This window comes from Trichomycterus rosablanca, chromosome 13 (genome assembly GCF_030014385.1).
Source record: "Trichomycterus rosablanca isolate fTriRos1 chromosome 13, fTriRos1.hap1, whole genome shotgun sequence".
Classification (NCBI taxonomy): domain Eukaryota; kingdom Metazoa; phylum Chordata; class Actinopteri; order Siluriformes; family Trichomycteridae; genus Trichomycterus; species Trichomycterus rosablanca.
The window spans coordinates 8159611-8185786 of NC_086000.1; the positions used below are offsets into that span (position 1 = coordinate 8159611).

Genomic DNA, 26176 nt, shown 5'->3' on the forward strand with positions numbered 1-26176 from the left:
AAACACCCGCCATCATTAAGCGGGTGTTTCGTCCAAGAAATAGTGTAATAGTGTTTGTGGAGGAATGTTTATTGCGAATGTTTATTGCGAATGTTATGTTCGCCCTCATGTTGCCTAGCAACACTGTTAACGGACTACCTGATGTCGCGGAGGAATGCTTTTTGTAAATAAAAACATTTATAAATTGAACATTGTTGTATTTTATTATATTTTATGTTGACCGCCGTTTTATAAAAGCAATAAGCCACTCGAGACCGTGCGTTACTGCTATGAATCGCAGTAACGCATGGTCTCGAGTGGCTTATTGCTTTATTAAACTGCAAATATACTAGTGGACTTTTTGTCTTCTACTGTATATCTGTCCAATTGGAACCTTGTGTGTGTGTTTGTGTGTGTGTGTGTGTGTGTGTGTGTTTGTGGTTTACAGTCTATCACTGGGGCAGTGAAGCAGGCTGGAGTGATATTTTCTTTTTCACCGCTCTAAACGAGAGTACAAGTTTCAGCCCCAGATTTGCTCTGTTCGGTGACATGGGCAACGAGAACCCTCAGTCACTGTCCAGACTGCAGAAGGAGACTCAGGCCGGGATGTATGATGTCATTCTGCACATTGGTAAAACAAACAATTTAATTGGTTTCTTACACAATTTTTGCGCTGGAAAGGCCAATCTGGATAGAATGAATCAAGCTGTTAGCAAATAGTTGTTCAATTCTACGTTAATGTGTTTATATTAACGTGTGTTCTTTGTTCCCTGCATAATATTGCATAAATATCAGTCAATGTTTTGGAATTTTGGAAAACTATATTTAGTCATATTTAAAAACTAAACTATTGTAGGCTTATATTTCAGTCGTACTGTCTAAGAGTGCTAGGGTGGCATCCCAGTAAAACAGGCTAGCTCACAACCCCTGAGATCCAGGCTTCGAATCGATTGAACTATGTGACACTGACTCGGAAGCTTTGGAGTCGACTCTTGTGAGGCCGTTTTCTTTTTAAGGAAGGAGAATCGAATCATTAGAGGGTCGGTTACCAGCGCAACCTGCATCTGCCTGAGACTGCTTGCGGGTGTCACCCAGCGTTATCGTCTCACAGAACTGAAAGACCGTGTTGTGGAATATTTCCAAAAGGTAAGCTTGTTATGCTTTAATTATATTTCATTTTTATGTTGTGTCAAATTATGTACTGGTTTGAAAGACGCTGGTTGTGCTAAATGACCGTTACACGGCTGTCGTTTTGTGAGGAACGTTGGGCGGGTTGGTTGGTCCTGCTCGTCGTTGCTCCATCCGGGTGTGACAGCCTCTGTACCCTCGATTTGCTCGAAAATGGTAAATGTTTGGAAATGAAACAAACATTTGGACGTTGTTTAGTTTTACCTTGCTGGAATGGACCAGGCGCATAGCTATAAACATGATTTATGGAGGCTCAGTTGATATTGCTGTCGTAACACAACCTAACAGATGGATAATGAATGGACAGAAATGGACAGCTTGTGTTAGTGTGAGTATTGATACAGGTATTGTATTATATATAGTATTGATATATAACAGGACGTGTGGCCAGCACCCTGTCATCCATGTCTTCATTAGTGGAAGGGCTTGGTCACCCCTTTGTGTGTGATGTGCTTCATAAACAATATATAGAATGCAGCCTCTTTCTACCAAGGCTCACATTTCACCACTTATATGAATGAAACACTTTTTGATTCATTAATTTGATTCATTTGAACCTGGATTCCCAGGATCTATGTTGCTATGCAGCACCCATATTACCTGCTGAGCCACCAGTTATAGCACAGTACATAATTCTGAATTAGAGCCCAGTCAGCCTACACTGTATGACACACAGCGGCTTGGTTTTGTCACTGTTGTTAAGTATTTATTCAATGTATTCATCTTAAATAACCGAGGCGGCACGGTGGCTCGGTGGGTAGCACTGTCGCCTCGCGGCAAGAAGGTCCTGGGTTCGATCCCAGGTGGGCCGGTCCGGGTCCTTTCTCCCTGTGTCTGCGTGGGTTTTCTTCCGGGTGCTCCGGTTTCCTCCCACAGTCCAAAGACATACAAATGAGGTGAATTGGAGATACAAAAATTGTCCAGGCCTGTGTTTGATATAACCTTGTGTGAACTGATGAACCTTGTGTAATGAGTGACTACCGTTCCTGTCATGGATGTAACCCAGAGTGTAAAACATGACGTTAAAATCCTAATAAACAAACAAATAAATGGACTCATCCTGATCAGAATCACCGATTGATCCAGCTTTAGCAGAAAACACTGACCATACCAGAAGTGCTCTTTTGTCATGGATCCAGTTTATCACACAGCATGTTCATGTTCTCACCCATTCACACACTTGCTTTGCACCTAAAGCAAATTGAGAGCAGAAAAGCCCATCTCAAATGCACAGGCCATTCCTTAGAGCTTAGTTTGGTTAAAAAAAAAAAAGGAAAAGAAAAGAAAAAAACTATAGACACACTGCCTAGACTAGGCTATTCCTCTAAACTCATTGAAAAAACTATATATGAACACCTGTTGCTTGTTTGTGACTGTAACTGGATAAACAATAGCTAAGATTTTACACCCAGAACCTTTAATACATCTTGAAAGTTGCAAGAAAAAAGCACTTGTGACTAAAGTCAATGATTCTGAGTTAAAAACCTGAATAGCATAGATCTATAACAACAACCTGCCTGGTAACACCATTGCCACATTTGTCAAATGTGGTGGTGGTGGCATTATGGTGTGTGGAATCTTGCAGCAGGGAATTTAATCTGATCAGCACTGATAGGAAAGAGAATGGTCTACACAACAATAAGGTCTGTGAAAGAAGTTGACCCCAAAGCAAAACAATACCAAAAGGTCACTATTGAAGCACATCTGTTGTTTTAATATGAATGGTCAGTTGAAGTCGTGATCTTAACTACAACAAACATCTGTCGCTAGCCCTCAAAACTGCTGTACACCACTGCTCCACAAAAAATCTTTGTGCAAAATTCCACTGAGACATGGACATCTGATGGAGTCCTGTGGTAACCGGTGCTTTGCCATTACCAGCAGGTCCTTTTACTTCTGCATGTTGTGGGGTAGATTGTTCTACAGTGCATCCTGATGCCATCTCTACTAATCAATTCACATGTCCACATGATCTTGAAAAAAAATCTTGTCTGATCAGTTGACCTTCTAATATTACTCTGATATTCAGTTCTGATATCTGTTCATTTGATGGTGGGCATGAGTTAGCATGGTCACCGTGACTGGGCGGCAACTATGCAGCCCCATACACTGCGGTTTTGATCACTGTGTGTTGTGACTCATTCGCCCCATCACTAGGGTTAAATTGATCACCAATTTGAACCACAATAGCTCTTCTGCTGGTCATACCAGATGCCGTAGCCTTCAAGTCCTCTGGGATCAAAGGTAGCATCTTGGCCGCCCATCAGCTTGTCGGCAGTTTGTGATTCGTCCTTCCATGGACCACTGTTGGGTGCGTACTGCCTGTGAGCATCTATGCTGTAATTCAAGTATCTACATTTAGTCCAACATGTAATATATCTCTGATTGGCACGGGCCATGTTACAGAACACACATTTTAGAGGGTGGTCCTAATGTTTTGGTTGTGATGATTTATATCACATATGGATCGCACACTGCTTTGGGCAGTGGAATCAGCAGCCTATAAGGGTTTGTGCACTCTTTGTTGACAGAGCATTGCATGTGTGTGGAATATGCTAAATTCAGAATTGGGTCATGGCAAAATCTGCCTGCATTAGCCATGCAGAGGAACAAATGTGTGACTAATTCGTGCCTGGGCTGTTCCGAGAGAACGGAGACGTACGTAACGTGCACTGTATTGCGGCTTAATATAGTATAGTAAAGACAGAGGCGTGAGGGCACACCCAGCTCCACCCGCTCCCTTGACAACCACCCCTCCCTCCTCAGTCAGGGGCTTGAAGCAGATGGGGGTGCAAGCATGCTGGGAATCTGCCGTATCTTTATTTTAATGGGCCCACACGGTGAAATGTCACATTTCTGTGTATGCTGTGCAATCTGGGTCAGAACCATCCAAACCCCCGATTTAAAGCTTCATTATTTCTTTATAGGGACTGACGCTGCTGTTTGCACAGTCATGACAGAAGCAGCTGTTCCACACTGTCGTCCATGTTCATCACATCATTCTAAACATGTAGCAGCTAATTCCTCGAATACACCAAATTATATCTTTAAAAAGCAGTCAGCCCTTTATTTTTTATTGTCTCAGACTGCACATTTCAAACGTGAGTTGTACTTGTGTTAATCTTAATGTAATTTTTTTTATTTCATTTTTATCAACCGACAGCAAGTCCGGTTTCACTGGGACAGAGCACCCGAACATCGCAGGACTTTGGCCATCCCCCCTCCTTTTCACTAGACAAAGCCCATATGTGCCCATATATGAGATTCTAATCCACATTTTAAAAGTGGTGGGTTGGTGTAATAGACCCCAAAACAAAATTAACAAAACAAAATTGAATATCATCAGGAATTTCATCAGGTTTTGCATGTTTAGAAGTCATTTTTGTCCTATGTCCCAGCTGGCACGGCAGAATATTTATCTCTAGCACACTAGTGCTGAGATTCTGAACTTCTCGGTTCGAAACTCGGCATTGCCACCGGTCGGCTGGGCGCCATCTAGTGGGCACGATTGGCAGTGCCTGCAGCAGTCACTAATTAACCATCGTGTCTGCTAGGGTGGGATGACCGGACTATGTGGGTGGAGTCTTCTAACGCTGTGCATGAACCCTGATTAGCAGATAGAGGCGCCTGTGGGCGAAAAGCAGGGGTCTGCTAAGGACTGCGCAGGGGTCGGAGGAGGCGTGAGCAGAAAATATACCCTCCTTGAAAGCAATCAGGGATCCCCAGCAGTGGAAGACAAATTGACTATGCTAAATCAGGAGAAAAATGGGAGAAAAATGCATAAATAAATAGGAAAAATAGAATCCAATGCCTTTCTACAACTTAGTAATAAACAGACATTTAAAAATTATTCGGATTTTTTGTATTGGAATAGCAGCTTGATATTCATGCTCATGTATATGAAGGAATCAAAAACAACAGTTGGGCGTCTACCTACAGACATGATTCGCTATGTCTGGGCAGGGGCATGGCCGAAGTCCTGCAAGGGATTGGTTTGACTGTCCGGGGTGTGTTACTGCATTGCACCCATTAATTCTGGGGAAACCAGACCCATGGCGACCCTGACCATAATAAAGTAGTGGTACAAAATAAAAAAAATGAAATAAAAATTGAAAAATGACACTCTAGCTACAATATCTATGTCAGACTGTTTCTTTACGTATTCAGCAAACTGAAAGTGCACTGGTTTAAAGGGCATGTGTGGACACTATCACTCTGACTGAGTTGTGAGGGGCTGACTCTTTATGGAAGAGCTGCAAAGAAGAAGAAGAAAAAAACAACGACCTAAAGCACGATACTGCAGTGGCATAAAATTAAGGTTCTTGAGTGGCTCAGTCCTTATCTAATCTAGAGTCCTAGTCTTAACCCTGGTGATCATACATTACATGGCGAAATTTTAAAGATCTTTTGAAGATCCCGTTCCAAAAGCATGGGAAATAATATGGACCTGCTTGTAATGCTGTACAAAGGCTGAGCTGTTATGCACATGTGTATACAGAGGTTGATCTATTGTTCATATGTATACAAAGGAAGAATGTGTGTCCATAACGGTACCTAAAACACTCAACACTACCGTCTTGAGTGAATAATTTTACTAGTTGCATGTGTAATTATACACTATAGAACATACACAGAAACAAAACATCTTTAAGACAATGGTTTGTGGTAAAAGCATAACACATGAGAAAATGCTCAAAAAAGTGTTATTTCTGAAATCCATAAAAATCTATTCTATTTTTAATAGTTTTTGTTTAAACTAAAAAAGTTACTTGTCAAATTGATACAAATGCCAGGCTGTGACAATCAGTTATGTTTAAAAAAGAGCGTTTAGGGTTTGAATGCTTGTTCATTGACTGATTTGCTGCAGTGCTTGGCCCGAGTCAGTGGCTCTTGCAGCAAACAGACATTAGTAAAGCTCAGAACTGACATCGAGTTCATCTAAAGTCAGTTTAGCGTCCAGTTTGATCTTTCAGCCCGAACTGTAATTGTACTTTGTGGATGTAAACCTTTGTGATTCAGGCTGAACTGAAATGGTTCTGTATGTAAACTGCCTTCCAAACCCTCTCATTTGAGTGTTTCGTGGAAAAAGTGAATGAAAACATTATGTTCGAGGAGAAGGGCTACAGTGCCATGGAAAAAGTGGTTGGCAGAGAAAGAAGTTATGTCTATATTTAACTGTTCCATCACTGTATTTTCTTTTTCACAGACACTGTTTTATTGAGCCATACTGAACGACTTCAGATAGTGACTGAGAAAGCCCTTTTTTACTCGATGGCTGAGGTTGGATTTGTGCTTGTTTGTATTTTGCAAGAAATTGCATTAAATTAAAACACATTACGCCATGTCAATTAAACAGCGTGAAAGACTCATTTGAAAAGTTCATCACTTATATTTGAGATGTGTGAACCAATACCAAATATCAGTGTCAGGGCCAATACAACAGCCACATCAATGTCAGACACAATTTATTTTGAAAGCATGTGCTTCAGTAGTAAGCATAAGCCTGCTATACCTTGGTGAAGATTTCAACCTGGTGTAATAGGGCGGGTCGTGCCTCGCCACTGAAGAATCTAAAATAAACCCAGTATGCAGGATGCTTAACCAATGAACAGCAATACTCAGGCTAAAAAGCCATGATCAAAAGTAGAGATGGACCGATCAAGGTTTTTGGCACCGATTCCGATCTCCTTTCAGGGACATCGGTCGACAGCCGATTCCGATGGGAAGGGGGGGGGGGATTAGCAGTAAATAAACTTAAAAAGAGCCTCACAGTAAAGATAAACCGGAGCAGCGCGGGCGTGTGTGTGTGTGTTTGTGCCTTTAGAAGCGACGCTTTGTTCACAGTATCGCTATAAGTGATTCATTGATTCATGAGTTGATTCGTTTTTATGTGAAGCGTAAGTTTCTCTTCTCAGTTATCTCTCCGTGTTTACTGTTATTAATTAAATGTCGTGGTTTTAAATAAACACCAGTTACTACAGAACATTTTGTGTGACTCTCTTAGATTAAAAAGCTTCATTAAACTGTTATTACCACAGATCTGTAACCGAGTCAGACTCGTTCCGTCTAAGGAGCTAAAAGTTTTCTAAAAGTTCAGCAGATGATCCTGAACTAACGAATTTGCTAATGAATAAACTTTTGCCTCGGATTGGCTCTGTAACATCTTCTGTTCTCATCTACTGTACATCACAAGTAAGAACCGCTTACGATTTACCAAAGTGAACCAGTGCTGATAGAATCGACTCAGATGTGACCGGGTTGAATTATCTTTTTAAAGTAAATATTACAATCAGCAAAATTACATCGTAAGAGCTTTCACGATGGTTTCTGTACGATTGTTGATGAATGGTGATGTGATGGTTGGTGCTTCGTAGCTCAAAGTCTGGATCAATCCACTGAGCTGTTAACTTAACATGGTCTTTATATATCACACGATCGGATCGGCTACTTTTAGGAAATATCGCCGATCCCCGATAGCATATTTTGATTAAAAATCGGCCGATACCGATTCGTAGCCGATCGATCGTCCCATCTCTAATCAAAAGGGTTAAATGGTAAATAAAAAAACAGCTGCCAAAATAATTCTCAGAAAGAAAAGGAAAGAAAGAAAACCCAGATCAAGCCAGGGGCAGCCATGAACAAGCCCAACTGCCACTCCACTAACTGGCACTAGTTACACTCAGTGTGGATCCATACAAGGGGCCAACTTCAGAAAGGGCCAATCAAGGTGGCACAACACCGGCTGTGTAGATGCCCAATTTTCCCAGAAAAGATCAAGAGTACCGCATCTGTGCCAGGACCGGAAAGAGTCTGGCATCATGGTTTCCGAGAAAAGCAAGTTGTCAACAAGAAGCTGGCAAGTCTGCGAGAAAGAAACAGTGATAAATAGAAACACTTCCACCTGGAGTAAATTAACACTGAGGTGAGGTGCAGGTGACTGTCAGTTAAGAAGAATCAGCTGCATCTTCATGCCCCCAAATGGCAAATGGACATGATTTTGTAAATTGTGCTTTCCTGCACATCTCCATGGCAGGGGGGTTGTTACACCTGGTGCTTTTCGTCCAGCACAAGCCGTTTTCTGATTGCAGTCACAGTTTGCTTATTTAAGTATGTTGGATTGCATTCTTTTACACAGCCGTTTAAGGGAAAGGCTAAAATAAAAATGAAGACTTATTAATGAGCACTTGGAAAACAAGTGCCTACTGCAACCTGCTGCCTACTTATAACCTGCTGCAATCTCTGGTTCTTGAAGGGTAATAATTAGTCTTAACCCTGATTTCTGGACCTGATGACCTTATAAGTCTTTCTTAGGGCTTGTATCAATATATAGAAACATACAACCAGTTAAAGACCCAGTGTTAACTTTACATTACTATTTATATCTAATCATAAATGTTATTTGTGTGCCATGTTTGCAGGTGGAATCATGTCTTCTGGTCCAGCAACAGTGCGCATCCTCATAAAGGGAGGCAAAGTGGTGAATGATGATTTTACCCAGGAGGCTGACGTGTACATTGAGAATGGCATCATCCAGCAGGTGGGCAAAGAGCTGATGATCCCAGGAGGAGCCAAGGTGATAGATGCGACGAGCAAGCTAGTGCTGCCTGGTGGCATCGACACAAGTGTGCATCTTCAGGAGAGCTTTATGAATGTCACCACTGCTGATGACTTTTACAGTGGCACCAAGGTACTTTTTCATAATTTTACTGGCACATTTAGGAGCGTGAGTTTAAATCTCTTTCTTTTGCTTATGTATAGAAAGGATTTTATTTCATCTTAAAAAGCATATGGAATCTGATACCAGTGATTAACCGGCTAACCACCATTCAGACCATTGATTTAAGACTCACCCTCAGTGAGCATGCGCCGGTTTCTATCTATGACAGCGCTACCATTCTCAACCCCTGTGTTGGCAATCGTCGCCGCGAGAGTCTCACACCAGAGACGCGCTATGAACTCCTTGAAAACCCCAACATTAGTGCAGATTAGAGATGGGACGATCGGGGTTTTTGGCACCGATTGCGATCTCCGATCTCCTTTCAGGGCAATCGGACGATAGTCGATTTCGATCGCGGGGGGGGGGGGGGGGGGGGGGGGTACATGCAATTTTTAGCGCAAAATCAGCAGTAAATAATAAAGTAACCAAACAATTATTTTTTTCACCCACAGGAGACATATCTTATTAGTCTAACTGACCACACACACACACACAGGTTTAATGTTATCCAGTTTAGTCTGAAAAAAACTTAAAAAGAGCCTCACAGTGAAAATAAACCGAAAGCAACAGCGTGTGTGTGTTTCTTTAAAAAAAACGCTTTGTTCACAGTGTCGCTTTAAATGATTCTGATTCAGGAGTCAAATGTGACGCGTAAGTTTCTCTCTCCGTTTTTACTGTTATTAATAAATGCTGTGGTTTTAAATAAACACCAGCTACTACAGAACATTTTGTGTGACTTTCTTACATTAAAAAGCTTCATTAAAAAGCTTAATTAAACCGCTATTACCACAGAGCGGTCACCGAGTCAGACTCGTTCCGTCTGTGGAGCTAAAAGTTCTGATTACCCTAAAAGTTTAGCAGATGATCCTGAACTAACGAATTTGGTAATGAATAAACTTTTGCCTCTGATTGGCTCTGTAACATTTTCTGTTCTCATCTACATCACAAGTAAGAACCGCTCACGATTTACCAAAGTGAACCAGGAGTTTATATAACGTGCTGATAGAATCGACTCAGATGTGACCGGGTTGAATTATCTTTTTAAAGTAAATATTACAATCAGCAAAATTACATCGTATGTATGATGCACAACGTTAATGATGTTATTTTAGGTCATGAAGAGCTTTCACGATGGTTTCTGTACGATGGTTGATGAATGGTGATGTGATGGTTGGCGCGTCGTAGCTCAAAGTCTGGATCAATCCACTGAGCTGTTAACTTAACATGGTCTTTATATATCACACGATCGAATCGGCTACTTTTAGGAAATATCGCCGATCGCCGATAGCATATTTTGATTAAAAATCGGCCGATACCGATTCATAGCCGATCGATCGTCCCATCTCTAGTGCAGATGCCTTGACCAGACAGCAGAAGTTGAATTATACAGCATCATTGAAGCCCAGTTAACCTTCTTCCTTCAGGCATGGCCAGTTGTGCCTGTTTAGATGACCAGTCTGGTCAATAGCACGACCTGGTTCTTCGACCCCAAGAGCTTGAAATCAAAGTGCTGGTGGGCTAGCACATTAGACTGCTTGGTTGTAGGCGGCAGGTTTATCATATGTTTATCATAATCAACATTAGTAATAACAGACAAGTTAAGTTGACTCAGCCACAGTAAGACTAAATTCAAATCTGTATAGTCTTTAATGAATCTTAGAAGTGCCATTCTGCACATTGTTGCTTGGTTCTATAGTTCGGATCAGTGTCTTTTCATTGGGTGCTATAAAATACCAATGTATTCACCTTAAAAATTAATTAGATTTGAGGAGCAAATTGGAATTAAGCACTTAAGCATTTGACTGACACCAGGTGTAGCCCTGTACCTGCAAGATTTAAAAATGAACTCAATTTACAGGTTGCGTAATCAAGGTAGAACAATACAACAAAAGGAGCAGTTGGAAAAAGAGGTGGTCAAAATAACAGAAATGAACAAAGTATCAATAGAAGGCACAGAACATCTGCAGCCTGCAATGACATTAGTAGACAGAAAAGGGAATAGAGTAAGAATGAAAACTGGTTAACACAATAAAGCTAGCTAACCAATCACCAAGTATAATGAATCACTGGTGCCTTCATGACACCATGCCTGTCTTAATGGAATGGGGGATGTGCATGATTCTGTAAATTGCATTCCCCAACAATTTACATAGCAGGTGGATCCATTACATATCTTCAATCATTGTAATATTAATCTTGACAATGCTACTTCAACTGTTGGGAGTATTAGTAGATGAGACATTCCTGTCTTTTGTTAATGATGAGCATAATACTTGCATGCCATGGATGTTTGTGAGAGTAAGCATGTTTATCTGCCCTTTAACACTGTGTAAGTAGCAGTTTGAAAAGAGGTGATGAGTTTTAGTGGAAGCACATGCTATTGTTGTTTTCCATTATAACCGGACCTGCTGAGACCCTAACCAAGATTAACCAAGATAAGCAGTTAATGACAATGAAGTGAAAAAAGAAAGCATGTGCATCACATCCTTCTTGGTCCCTGATAGGTAGTTAAGTAGATAAGGTAGATAAGGGAGACACAGTCAGCCTGTTAACATTGGTAAATTGGAAACCTGAGGTTATGTGTAAGTGCATTTTGTAACTGTTGGTAATATTTTTGAATGCAAAGATAATCCAGTTATGTATTAAAATATGCCATTTATGTGAAAGGAAAGCATTTATTTTACCTTCGTATAGCATAGCTTTTGTTAAGGTCTCACTTCACTTTACTCTGTTGTGAAACTAGATACGGCCCAGATGTCTTGCTGCATCTGTAGATGACTGGAGCCAAAGTAATACACAGATTGATTTTTTTTTTTGCCTGAACACTTGGGAGGCCCACCATCTGCTGGGTTCTACTGAAAGCCTAGTGAATTCTACTTGAATGGCATGGCATGGCTGGAGCTCTCAAATTACTGGGAGCACAGAGCAAAAGGCTTATCCTCAAATCTACTGAGCCTAAACTGTGTTGTCGGAAGTGAGGGGACTGGAAGCTGGGATTAACTGTGTTATACAATAAGACATGTTTTCTAGTCCAAAATATATGTATTGGATCCCTATACATGTAGGATGCTGACTGCCACTAGAACTTTTATGATTATATAATTTTAGATGACGATTTATTGTCATATAAAGATTGTCATGTAAAAAATAATATATTTTTTTATGCCACTCATAATATTTTATATTAGTTTCAGTTTATCACAGGCTAATATGCACTCACGCATTCACTTACTCACACCCAGGGCAATTTAAAATACCCGACACATCTACAGTATTTACGTATTTAGGGAAGTGCGAAGGAATAGATATTGCAATTTGTAAAATTGACCACGTAAATTTTTTTGAGTTTTAATGTTCCCATTGAAGCACATGCTCAGATGACTTTGAGCAGGTAGATTTGATCTACTTATCAGAAGCTTGTTTAAGGTAATAAATACATTTGTAGCCAATGTTCACCTATTTTAAATATGGCTAAACCAAACACTTGGTTTTTTTTTATTGCTGTAAAAACATTGTACAGTGTAAGATCATTTTTATTAGTGGCCTCTGACAGCAAGAGCTTTGACATATGATTTTCATCGAGGATTTAAACTCACACTGGCGGTGCTCAGGTGGCACAGCGGGATATTCCGCTAGCACACCAGCGCTGATATTCTAAACTTCTCGGGTTCGAAACTCGGCCTTGCCACCGGTCGGCTGGGCGCCATCTAGCGGACGCAGTGCCTGCAGCCGACTCGTTTCTGCTGGGGCGGGATGACCGGACTATGTGGGTGAAGTCTTCAAACGCTGTGTAAGCGCTGTGAACGGTGTAACCGCTGATAGATAGATAGGCGCCTGTGCAGAATGCATCGGTGAAAAAGGGTTCCGCTAAGCGCTGCGCGTGGGTTGGTGGAGGCGTGAGCAGCAATATACTGCAATCAGTGATCCCCCAGCAGCGGAAGACAAATTGACTATGCTAAATTTGGAGAAAATTGGAGAAAATGCATAAATAAAATAGAAAAAATTAATAAAACAAACTCATGGGCAACAATCTCCTGGAAATCATTTTGTTCAGTAATTGCTTTGTGTGCTCATATAACAGCCATAAAATAATTTTTACAAGACCAGGGGCTCTAATTGTACTTCCTATTTTAGCATGATGCCCCTATACACACATTTTACTAGAGCAATGAGGATAATTTGATAAATGAGGATGAACACCAGGATGAGATTAGGCACCTTCCATGGCTTCTAATATCAATAAAAAATTTAAAGTACACACTACAAGGTAGATCTCTATCTTCTTTATCTCTCACGAGAAGTACTAAAATATTCTTTAAGTTTTTTTTTAAGGTTTTTTGCCAATATAGGTCAATTTAGGTCAACAATTAGGTCTTAAATAAAGGCTGGCAAGTTCTCTTTTTATTCCAAAAATGAATAATATGCTGGTGGCTAAAATGGCAATATGTATTATAATGTGAATTTTGTGTATTGTTGCACCCATCATGCACCGCTAATGTCTGCTTTTTATATATTCTACATATCGTTAAAGTATTTATTAGTACATCATATATTTATTTCCAGAGTACACAACATATGACCCATTATAGTTTAAATATGGAATGTGGATGTGTTGTTGGCTGCCCTGTCCAACCTAATCCCATGGGTCACCACAAACCCTGAAAGGCGAGCTTGTGGATGATTTCATCGTCAGGCTGCACACACATGCTCATGCACACTCTTACTCTCAGAGCGCTGTAGTGTTTGAGATGACAAACGAGGCAGTTGTTATCTGAACTGTGCTTGTTAATCGCAGGCAAAGCAAGTTTTATTCTTGAACCCCGAAACGTCACAATGCTACCATGATCTTAAACAAGCAGGGACACAAATGCAGATCAGATCCTTTTACCATAGATACCATGGGAGCTGCTGCAAAGATTGGTGAACTAGCCTCTCAGTCACACCATTGTGCTGCTAGACAATGGGACTAAAATCTCACTGGTCCATTTCATTGTACTAGCTGACAGATGGAAGAAGAGCCCTACGCACCATAGAAATGTGCCAAAGTTTCTTTAGCTGTCTTATTTTCCAAGCAGGTCAGTTAACTGTAACAGCACTGCTTATAAATATGTGTATATAAAACATGGAACAGTAACTTCTGAACACCACGGGACCTGTGGTATTATCAGATTTTTACTCATCAAAGAAATTGCTTTGGGAATTTGAATTATTAATTCATAAAATACTATTTGATCTTCAACAAAGTGATTACACATTCCTGAAAAATTCTGAATCGTTTTTATTTATCTTTGGTTTGGGTACTGTGGCTTCACACTCCCTCTTGTGAATGTGTGTGAATGGTGTATTTGACTGTTCTTGTGACTTAGATCTTTCATATTACTTTAAAAACATTCTTTATGATTATTGCTCGGGTAAGCTATATTATGTCTATTTGGTAAAGTGTTGTTCCGATTAAGAAATGACCTTTAACTGTAGCACATTACCTAGACTATGTCAAAACAAATGAACTGACCATCAGAATGTGTTGTAATTGCCAGGCTGCCCTGGCTGGAGGTACGACAATGGTGATAGGCCATGTGCTGCCTGAGAAGAATGAGTCCTTGCTGGATGCTTATGAGAAATGCCGATCCCATGCTGATGCCAAGACCTGCTGTGACTACGCTCTTCATGTGTCTGTTACTTCGTGGAGTCCCAAGGTACACATTCCAACACAAATTAATTCATAAATTGATGGTGCATGTGTGCTATGCAGATTTGTCTCTTACAGGATTTTTGTACCGTCCAGCTGTAGTACACTTCTTGTAAACTTTTTGGCACATCCATAATAGCACTGTCTCTGCTTGTAGTCATACAGGCATACATGTTATAGTATGGTCTGTTATGCTACCCCACCACAGCTGAGAACCGGGTTCGAATCTTACCGGTGACATCGGCTGACTTGGCATCTACACAGACATGATTGGCTATGACTGATGGGGAAAGAGGGGGGTTAATCCTTGCTCTCAGTGTTTCTTGGTGAAGCTGGGCCTGTCGTGACCCTAACCAGGATAAGTCTAAGATAAACTAACAAGTACACAATTAAGTATATTTCTCAGCTCAGGACCTGGCAGTAATCAGATTATTCAAATGGTCATGTAGACAGCAACTTGGATTATCCAAATCTGATTATGGCCATATTCTCTTTTTGCTACTAAGGAGTTAATTCGGCTTGTGTATGGGTAATCCAATCGCTCTTTTTTTCTGCAACTGCGCATGTGTGTGCAAACACAGCTTGCTTGCAGAAGGCTGCATTTTAATGAAGTGGATGTGCACAGTTCATTAGCACAGTCTGTGAAAGCTGGAAAGTAGTATATTGTAGCCCGTCTCAGTGATGCATATGATCCACAGAATGCAGCCAAAAATACCTCTCATTACTATAAAAATGAAATCATTATCTCCTGATGTACTCGTTTCCAATTGCCGACTGTGAATCCGCTTCCGCTTGCACTGATCAAAAAGAGCCAATTAACCACATGCCCCCTCCAACATATATTCAGTCTCTGATCGCTTCTTATCACCTGCCAGTGTTGGATTTCACACAGAGCCATATTGTATACATAGAGCCCAGCTCCATGTTAATTTCCACCAGATTTTGTTATATTCACTCTTTGGTCGAAAGACACCCCTCCTAATTATTGACATCATGTATTTTAGCCATACTCAATGCTATAGATAACATAAACTGTGAAATAAATTATATGCCTCCAGTTTTGTGGAAGCAGTCTGGGGAAAGCCCTTTACAGTTCTGGCATGACCCTGACCCTGTCCACAAAGCAAGGTCAAAGGCATAGTTTAATAGAACTGGTGTGGAGGAACTTTTAATTAATTGTAAGCCAGGCTTTTTTGATCACCATCAGTGCCTGACAACATGGGCAGATGGGCTATAATCAGTAATTGCACACTATTGCACACTTACAAAATGCATGAGTGTGGTAGGTTTAGCATAGAAAATGGCCAATTTCCCACCTGCAAACTATGTTACAGGTTGTAGGGTCTGTGACAAAACTGTCCAGCATCTTAAACGAATACAAAGTGGTTTTTGTAAATACGAGGGATCTTCAAAAAGTTTCCACACCTATATTTTCTTTGGAATCGGTGAGGGCGGGAGGAGTAGTAATTGGTTGTGTCTGAGAGACTGAGAAAGAGCTTATAGTCTGGATTCAGCGCCATCTGATTTTTACCTTTTTGGACCATTTAAAGAAGCTTTGGTGCATCAGTGGCTATGCTCTCAACCAAAAACATTTTTTGCTGATGGCATTAAAAAGTTGGTACTTCGCTGGGAAATTCTTAATGAATAGAGTTAAAAGTACGGAAACCTCAGGAACCCTCATATTTTGCAGACTGTTGGACTACATGATTCCTTCTCTTCTTACTCTAGTCATACTGTCTACTTTTTAATAGCACTTTGAAATAACATATTTGTTACCAAACTCAATTGTTGGCAGGTAAAAGGTCAGATGGAGACACTGGTGAGAGAACAAGGAGTGAACTCCTTTCAGATGTTCATGGCGTATAAGGATGTGTACATGCTGAAGGACAGCGAGCTCTTCCAGGCGTTGCAGCATTGTAAGGACATCGGAGCCATTGCCCGTGTGCATGCTGAGAATGGAGAACTGGTAGCAGAGGTAGAGACCTGAATTTAGTAGTTTTATTTAGTTTTTTTAAATGAATATTGCCTTTTTTATTGTGTCCTGTTAATGTTCTTTTCTTATTTTTTTTGGAATTTGCTCTAGGGTGCCAAGGAAGCATTGGATCTGGGTATCAGTGGACCAGAGGGCATAGAGATCAGCAGACCTGAGGAGGTACAGTGTGGCTGATTGAACCCTAATTTTATGTGAAAAAGTTTTAGACCTCTAGTTTTTTTTGAAAATAGTTTTTTTAACTATTATTTGTGCTGCTGATCATTTGGTTGCAGTAGTGATATTTGTCTGTTTCTTTATTTTCTATTTTTAGCTGGAGGCAGAGGCAGTCCACCGAGCAATCACCATCGCGAATAGAGTGAGTACTGTGGAATGCTTTTTATTTGAATTTTGCTGACATGAGGTTGGTCAGGTGTTTATAATCATCAATGATATTCTGACAGGAAAAATAGCAGCAGTTATGAAAAGGTCATAAAAAACTAAGTAAAAATTCTGAATCTATAAGAAATGTAGAACTAAAAATTAAAAGATGTTGTTTCATCTTCTCTTGTGCACATCAACTTGTTCAGTGTTGCCAAAATTATGCAATTAGGACATTTCAGCCTTCAAAATATCCTTGGAATGAGAGATTTTCAGGCTGCTGTGCAGTGAAATGTAGTGGGTTTTAACTGTTGCAACACTGCTTGCTGTTTTCTGTGGTGCACACACTTTGAACCAATTTGAGTCTTACTCAGTCTCAGTCCTCGGTCTGTATTTATTACCAGATTTGCACCACACATGAATACAGTAGTGGTGTTTCATAAAATGTTTTAGCTATAAAATACCAAAACTTATGTAAACTTATTATATGGGCAAAAGTATTACGACACCCTTCCTAAGTTTCAGCCACATAAAGTCAGGGTTTGATAGTTTATTGTGGAGGAATACTGAACACCCTTGGGATGAATTAGAATGTCCAGTGTGAGCCAGGCCTTCTCATCCAATTGCCCTTTTGACTAAATCGGCACAAATTCACACAGACACTTCAAATCTTTCTACATAAAGACTACATACAGACATGATGGACTTTGTCTGGGGGGCAGTGTCCGAGGCCCTGCAATGGATTGGCATCCTCACCCGGTTGTGTTACTGCGTTTATTTCAGGGAAACCAGACCCAGTGCGACCCTGACCGGGATAAGGTGGTAAAACAGGAAAATTAAGACATTTAAAAAGTTGATTGTGTCAATAAAACTAAATACCCTGTCTATGGCAGAAATGTAACTTTCTTAATGGCCAGTCAGAGAGCTTGCAGTCAGTCATTAAGAAAATATATTTGAATTTGAATTGTGTTAATGCCCAGTCTAGGCCATTGAATGTGGTTAAAACCCTATCTTCTGCTAGCCCTGGTCAAGTTAATTGCTAATAGTTTTAAATATCATGCTCTTGTAGTCTTCATTTGTAGGGCTTTCATATGTGGCTCCTCTGGGATCTGTGAGCAGCTAAATGTGTTCTGTTTACATTATATATTTATAATGGCTGACTGGCTCTAGAACTTCTGCTATATATGCATTTTAACAGCCAACACAGGTTGCTTCTCTGCCTCCCAGTGCAGTCTCAGTGGAATAACAGATTAATATTTGAACACAGTGAAAATCCTTGGTTAGGTTTTTTGCTTCTAAAAATAGAATTAAACATTCTGTGGGCGTTTTAGCTCATAAGCTGTACTGTTAATGTAGTAAGTTTTAATTGTATGATGGTGATAGAAAAAACATCAACAGTTTAGGCATGCAGATAATGTGCATTTATTTAATCTGTCTGGCAAAAATGCTCTGAGAATCATATCAGACCTGTATTAGCCTAAAATATGGAAAATGAGTACTTTTTTAATATCTGGCAACTTTTTAGAGAGTAAACTTCAGAGGGTCAGGATTAAGATACAGTACTTAGATTTACTTGGCTAGTGTTTGCATTGAACTAAGGGTTTCCTGATCCTTACAGACAAGCTTTTTCACCAGTTACAATGACATGTATGGTAAAGTGGGTTTTTGTTGCTTTTATGTACAGCTCTGGCTCCCCCTGCCAGACTGGTTGTATGGTATTAGCATTGCCTTCTAACCTTTTAGTCAACCCATTTGACAGTGACCCATACAGTGATAACAGATGCTCCCCTAGAATGTTATCTATACCACCTATGTCAAAAATATTGCAGTCATAAAGTGCAAAGGCATCATTTATTTAGGATGGATAGTAGGATGCTAATAAATCTGGTATCAAATGTGTGTTAATTTATTATTTTGTTTAGGCTCATTGTCCTTTATACCTGGTGAATGTATCCAGTATGTCAGCTGGAGATGTTTTGGCCTCAGGAAAGATGCACGGTAAGGGCACGCCTGTATCTGTATCTACTTAGCGCTTATTAAGTGTCTGTTTTTATGACACATGCGGTGTGTTGGTTTGTGGTTTCTAGCATAGTAATTGATTGATATCAATGATAGACATTTACTGTTCTATACAAGTTATAATAATTAAATAATCATTGTTGGTGTCTGCGTAGGCAAAGTGGTGCACGGGGAGACCACCACTGCCCATGCAGTTATTAACGGGCTTCAGTACTATCACCAGGACTGGGCCCATGCTGCCGCATATGTCACTGTGCCCCCTCTGAGGCTGGACCCCAACACACCCAACTTCCTACTAAGCCTGCTGGGAAGGTAGGTTTCATCTGAACTTACACATAAGAACGTTACTGTATTTATAGAGAAGATTAAGATTTGTGAATAGAACAAAGTTATTATATGTTTACATAATATTTGTTCTCACTCCTATTTCTGTTGCCTTAGTGACACTCTGAATGTGGTAACTTCAGACCACCGACCCTTGACCACCAAACAGAAAGCCATGGGCAAAGATGACTTCACTAAGATCCCTCATGGAGTACCTGGTGTGCAGGACCGCATGAGTGTAATCTGGGAGAAAGGAGTGGTAGGTTTCACCTTTTGTAAGACCATTTATTTTCAGCAACCTCTTTATCCTTGTCTGGGTCACAGCGGGGTCCTGTTCACTTTAGGAACTTGAGCATATTTTTCTCCGCATTGTGCCCATACAGCAGTTTGAATGCTTGTTGCATATTCCAAAAAAATTAGGACAGGATTGTGTTTACCAACTATAGAACACTTTCGTTTGATGACTAAGGAGCATAAGTAAGTTAGGCAGTGCAACCGGACAGAGCCTCCATTGTTATGCTTTACACTTTATAATGCGTCACATATTTTAATGAGAGACAGGCCTGGACTGCATGTAGCACCTGCACACTCCGAATACACAGCCATGCTATTGTAACATGCAAAATCTGTCTTGGCATTGTCGTGTTGAAAAAACGCATTGAGGTTCCTAAAGGAGGAATGTGTAGATACCTTTTAGTGTTAATAGTACCTCCAAAGATATTATATTTAAGCAATAGAACACGAGAGGGATAGAACTCACCTTCGGTTCGTGCCTGCGACCAAATCACAGCCGTGATGTTATTCGCGATAACACACGACCTCGAGTGTTCTATTGCTTTTATACAACAGTTTTTACAAAATAAATAAAGAAAATAAATCAAAGAAGCCCTGAATTTCATAATAAATATGCTTTAATATTGACAATACCTTCCGCCAAAAAGTAGTTCCACAACGAATATAAAGTTTAACACTACAAAGCAGACATCCCAAGTTGCAAAAACTCATTTCAGGGAGGTAAGAACAACAAGAAGAAAAAGTCAAGAACCTCCGAAGGGAAAAAAAAGAAATAAAAAAACCTCTCGCACACACCAAAGGATATGGGTGAAAACAGAACTTCTAGATACTGCTAACAGGGCTATTAAGCTAACTGTTCGCGTTACAAACACATTAATGTTTCCTACATAGTGCACTAGATTGTGTATCAGATCATGGATATATGTTCCCTACATAGTGCACTAGATAGTGAATTAGACAATTGGTTATGTTCCCTACACAGTGCGCTAGATTGTATATCAGATAACGGATTTAAAACGTGACCGGGAGAAAAAGTCTGTGTTGCCTGCGTGCGCGTTTGTGTGCATGAAGCTTGTCGTTACTGGCAACGCGTCAGCGGAGTAATACCACTGTGGTGTGAAAAGACCGTGCTGTTATAACGAATATCAGCACGTTTAGAACGCTTCTCAACCAATCAGATTGTAAGGTCGGAACTACCTGTTGTATAAATTGCAATCCATCACAAGGACATCTGGTCTGTCAGTCTTCATTACTGATACCACCAAACAGTACATAGTAAAATATCAAGTTATCAATATATACTTTTTTTTGTAGGTTGGAGGGAAGATGGATGAAAATCGATTTGTTGCTGTCACAAGCTCCAATGCTGCAAAGATCTACAACCTGTACCCCAGGAAAGGCAGGATTATTCCTGGAGCTGATGCTGATGTGGTGGTCTGGGACCCTGAGTCAACCAGGTAAACACCACTAAGAGTAAAACCTTAATCTGTCTTCATATTTGTGTGATATTGCTTTGAATTTGCACCGTTTAATCAGAAACAAATTCTGAAATGTATAGCAGCTACTACACATAACTTGTACCCATGCACATCTAGGAAATGCGTATCCCTTTTAAAGACATGTGTGCATTCTGTTTGTGCAGGACTATCTCTGTGACCACACAATGGCAAGGTGGAGATGTGAACCTGTACGAGGGTCTGCGCTGTCACGGTGTGCCGCTGGTCACCATTAGCCGTGGTCGTGTGGTCTATGAAAACGGAATGTTCACCTGTGCCGAGGGTTCTGGAAAGTTCTACCCACTCAGAACATTTCCAGACTATCTCTACAAGAAAATGGTGCAGAGAGAAAAGGTACTGCCAGAACCCCTAAAAGTTTGTAAATGTATTACCTATAGGGCCAGATATGCATAATTTGTGGACATTTTTGCACTCAGATCACTTAGTTTTATAATTAAGGAACCGACACCTTTAAATAATCTGTAGATCATTAAAAATTGTTGGTTTTTATCTATTGTAGATCAAAAGAGCCACCTTAACACATTAATGTATACAATGCATTTTTGTTTGGCTAATTATACATGAGCCGAAGCATTATGACCCGCCAAGACACTTTAATGAGTCCTGTGGTATCTGGTACCAGAATATTACCAGCAAGTCGTTCAACTTGTATTTGTTGCGAGGTGTGTAGTACTGCAGTGCACCCTGGTGACATCTTTTACCGGGCTAATAGTAACACACATGCTCGGCCATTCGCATAGTCGAGGAGACACCAGGATTAATCGTACTTTATGACCCTCTTCCATTGCTCCGATGTCCAGTTCAAATGCTTATTGGCATGCTTATTGTAGGTGCTTTTGACAGTGGACAGGGGTTTTTATGGGCATTTTGACTGACCTGCAAGCACACTACCAGGCTTGTGAGAATCACCAGTATTAAAATTATCTGCAATTTGAGCCCCAGTAGCCCTTCTGTACGAGACTCTATATCTTTAATTGTCCTTTGGCATCAAACGGGTGTTTCAACACTGTCTGTGGTAGGTTCTCAATGTTGGTAGGTACTGGGTTCTTAACGCCTTAAAAGTGTTTGTGAAAAGTGGAAAAGTTGACAGAAAAAGCTTTGAATTGTTTGTGCAGTTTTGCCATGAGTTAACTTTGGGGCAGTGGTGTCTCAATCATTAGAGTACTGGTACTACTGATCAGGGCCTCAAGCCCTTCCACCTGCTTTCATTTTTAAGCCCCTGACTCATGTCACTAGTGTGTTGCTTTGGATAAAAGTGTCTGCCAAATGTAAATTTTAATATTTATCATGGGTGTTTGTACATTACTATTTTCTTCATTCAGGACTGTGATATGGAATACGTAACTGTGATGACTACATGGCAGACCTGAGTGAATTTTTTTTTCTCTTAGTGCCAGGCTCTAAAGGGAGTGGACCGTACTCCTTACACTGGGGAAGTGGCAGCAGTGCAGAACGCAGGAAAGAAGGATGTGGCTCCAGAATCCGGAGACATGGCCCAGCGCCCCTGCACTCGTCACGGTGGAGTGAGAGACCTGCATGAGTCAAGCTTCAGCTTATCTGGTACCTTACCCTGGTTTCACACTGGCTATAATGTGTCTGGAAGTATAAAAATGTTCAGACACTCCTGGTCAAGTTCTGTGTTTTAAATAAATGAATGAACAAATAAATAACTTTTCCACATTTTATGTCTCTCCCTAATAATTACATTATAGGCACGGCACAGCTGTCTATTACACTAACAGATATGTGCCGAGATCTGGGTTTGAATCTCATTGGTGCTAAGGACTATGTCTAAGAAAGGCGTGGTATTCCTGCCTTGCACCCAGGGTTTCTTAGTGGAATCAGATCAGCCGCAACCCTGACCAGGAACAAGTGGTAGATGAACATGGAATGAAATAAAATTTCAGCAAATAAGAAGTAATTGTGCGGTAACATTGATGTTGATAATGAGCAAAACGTGGAATTTAACCAGGGGTGTCCAAATGTTTGTATAAGACTGTGGCCAGGCGATCATGCACACCTATGTAGTATATGCAGTTATTGTTTTATGTCATGTCATCAAATATACCCACCATATACACGCACATTACTGTAGTGATGCAGATGAGTGGTCCACTCAGCCAGTCATGCTACTACTAATATAGAAACATTTGTGCCCTGACATGACGTAAAAACAATATGAATTAATGTTATGAAGCTAATCTAACCTGTTTTGTAGCTTTTTTATGTTTTCTAAAACGGCACTTCAGTAGTGCAGCGGTCTATTATGCTAGCACGCCAACGCAGAGATCCAGGTTCTCAGGGGAAAAGATGGCCAAAGCCCTGTGATGGATTAGCGCCCGTAATGGGTATTTCTGCCTTGTGCCCTGTGTTTCCTGGTGAAATCGAATGCACCTTGACCCTGACCAGGATGAAGCAGTTGATGAAAATGAATAAAAATAAGCACATTTAGGTGCCCAGGTGGTGATATTCCGCTAGCACACCAGCGCTGAGATTCTGAACACCCCGGTTCAAATCTCAGCTCTACTAACAGTCGTCTAGGCGCCACTTAGCAGGCACAAATGGCAGTGCCTGCAGCAGAAAAAAATTGGCTGTCGAGTCTGCTGGGTGGGAACAGACTGGACCATGTGGGTGGGGTCCTCAAACACTTTAAAGGAACCTGGTTAGCAGACAAGGGCATCTGTGCAGAAGTGAATGAGCCTCGTGTGCAAATCCACTGAAGCATGGGTGAAAAAGATGGGGTTGAGGGACTGCGCATGTGTCGGAAGGGGCGTGGAGCAGGCAAATATACCCTCCTCAAACGTAATCGGGATCCTCAGCAGCGGAAGACTAATTGGCTATGCAAAAACATGAAAAAATTGAGAAAATGCATTAATAAATAGAGAAAAATGAGCACATTTAAGTAACTGAGCAACAGTTTCAGTTAAAACAGTTTGGACACCCCTAAACCGCTAATATAAAAAAGCTACACATGAAATCAGGTTGGAAATTAAGAACGTAATCTTGCTGTTTGAATGTAACATGTACTAGCTGTATGCATTTATGTTTCGACAGGTGTCCAGATTGACGATAACCTCCCAAAGCGATCTTCACAAAGGATCCTAGCTCCTCCCGGTGGCAGATCCAGTGGCATATGGTAACATCAGCTGCTGCACGTTTTGGAACCAGTGAACAACGAAACCAGAAACTAAACACCTAACATTATTTCACACTGACCAAAATGATCTAACCTTAGTCACTTTTGCTGTTAGCATAACTGAAACCCCACATGTAATGTAATGATGTCATAAGAACAAGGAACATGGCAAAACAAGGTACCTGTATGTTTATAGAGCTTGTGTGAAGTGTTTGTGAGAGATGTGGTTATTAATGAATTCCATTTGCAATCTGGTTTTCATAGTTTGTTTGAATATGGTTATGGTAAATTGAACATGGCACTTCTGACCCTGTTTATCACAATATTAATAACAGTGCACTGTAATATGCAACACAGATTCCACTTAGAGACATAGTAATTGGACATTTGGTATAAAATTGAGCAGGTTTCACATTACTGCAGCTAAAGGATTTGGACTTGTGTATATTTATTTAGCAGGTTTTTTTTCCCATGGTTTGGGCACATTACGTTTACCTCAGTGTTTGGTCTCTGAAATTGCACTTATGTACAGTAATATCCTGCCTCTCCATTTGTTACCTGTACACTCGTTGTGGTTATCAAGTAACATGTAAAACTGCTTCTAAACTGCTGTCTCAGTATCGTTTCTGTATTTTAGTGCAATTTTTATTCTCCTGACTATTGATTTTAGGAACATTCAAAAGCTAGTGAAAAATGTTTGAGCTAGTAAATACCAGTGACAGTTTAGCAAATCTGTGTGTGTACATCTTGAATTTTTGGGGGTTATTGGTTCAGCATGTTTTCCACCTTGTGACTGGCAACAAGTGTGTGTTAGACATGTATCACTGTTATCAGTAGCTTTTTTTTATTTGTTTGTATTTATAGTGAAGTAACAGTATCTCCCAGAACTTAATATAATGTTTACAGTGTCACTGATTAGTGATTTTCTCATTTTACCTGGGATTTCCTAATGCCTTTAGAAGTTAACACAAGTTAACACTCATAGAATGCTCAACTACAAGACTGTGCATTCTCTCAACTTGTTACAAGGCAAGCGCTACAATGCAATATGCAGGTTTGTGCTGCTTTGAGTCTCCTCAAAGCCCTTCATAGTATGAGCTGTTGGGTCTGATATTAGGTCTCAGATGTCAGTACAAAAATGATTGTGAAATAAATTGCCAAAAGCAACCATCAGAATAATCTGTGTACAGCACAACTGATGATATCTAACATACTCGCAATAACACATACCTAAAAGTTACATCTGGCAGCTTTAAAAGTTTTTTACATTTTCAGTCAGACAGGGCAGTCTGTGTTCTTCAAGAACGCAAAGAAAGTGGATTGGATGCTTTAAATTGATGTGAATAAATGTTGTTGACCTCTGATGAACTGGCGCCCTCTCCAGGGTGTATTCCTGCCCTACACTTTTTAAAGTAGGCCCCAGACCAACTGCGACCCTGTTCATGATGAAAATATGAAGCAGCTCTGGTTTTCTAGTGCAGCATTAAGATCATTTACACTCTCGCTTTCTTAAGAGCTCAGAAACATACTTAATTACCAGATTCTAGGAGATTTACTAATTGTGTCAGGTTTTTATTTCAGAACACACTTCAGTTGTACAGCTGAATGCATTGGGAGACCCCACTAAACAGAGTACATGAATCAGATGTTGTTATAGCACAGGTGTCATAGTGTAACAGTCTAACAAATACAATAAAACATAGATTTATTGGTGCTGATTGGTGCTGAGTATTCATGTATGTTTGATATTTGTTTTTCTTTTTGATTTAACTGTATTGCAATCTCATTTTAATATAAACCTTGTATGTATTCACCAGAACTGTATGTTTTATGTTTCTCTCAGAAGTACAAATAAACCCTGTCCCATCCTGAATTTGATACTTCTGGATCGAACATCAATCAGAGTTACATCAATCAATACATGCATGCAATATTGCAGCACACCACACACCGTTGACTAACT

The 26176-nt window shown here is 40.3% G+C and overlaps 1 protein-coding gene across 2 annotated transcripts; it reads left to right on the top strand.

Annotated features, from left to right (window-relative positions):
* Nucleotides 1–1037: 1037 nt before the first annotated feature.
* Nucleotides 1038–26032, top strand: dpysl5a (dihydropyrimidinase like 5a). Of its 2 annotated transcripts, none has more exons than XM_063007574.1 (13): nucleotides 1038–1125; nucleotides 8586–8854; nucleotides 14422–14580; nucleotides 16369–16548; nucleotides 16657–16725; nucleotides 16877–16921; nucleotides 18846–18921; nucleotides 19098–19254; nucleotides 19384–19525; nucleotides 20875–21017; nucleotides 21203–21410; nucleotides 22469–22637; nucleotides 24132–26032. In XM_063007574.1, the coding sequence occupies exons 2-13, from the start codon at nucleotides 8594–8596 to the stop codon at nucleotides 24215–24217; spliced, it is 1695 nt and encodes a 564-aa protein (XP_062863644.1). In that variant the 5' UTR covers nucleotides 1038–1125; nucleotides 8586–8593; the 3' UTR covers nucleotides 24218–26032. The 2 variants fall into 2 exon arrangements, with proteins under 2 accessions (XP_062863644.1, XP_062863645.1); XM_063007575.1 differs by lacking the exon at nucleotides 1038–1125 and adding an exon at nucleotides 1284–1495.
* The last annotated feature ends 144 nt before the right edge of the window (nucleotides 26033–26176 follow it).

Excerpts from the sequence above, each read along its gene's own strand:
- dpysl5a (XM_063007574.1), top strand. The coding sequence starts at position 8,594 with ATGTCTTCTGGTCCAGCAACAGTGCGCATCCTCATAAAGGGAGGCAAA. Across the intron at positions 16,549-16,656 it reads ATGGAGAACTGGTAGCAGAG|GGTGCCAAGGAAGCATTGGA; the intron begins GTAGAGACCTGA and ends AATTTGCTCTAG. Across the intron at positions 16,922-18,845 it reads CAATCACCATCGCGAATAGA|GCTCATTGTCCTTTATACCT; the intron begins GTGAGTACTGTG and ends TATTTTGTTTAG.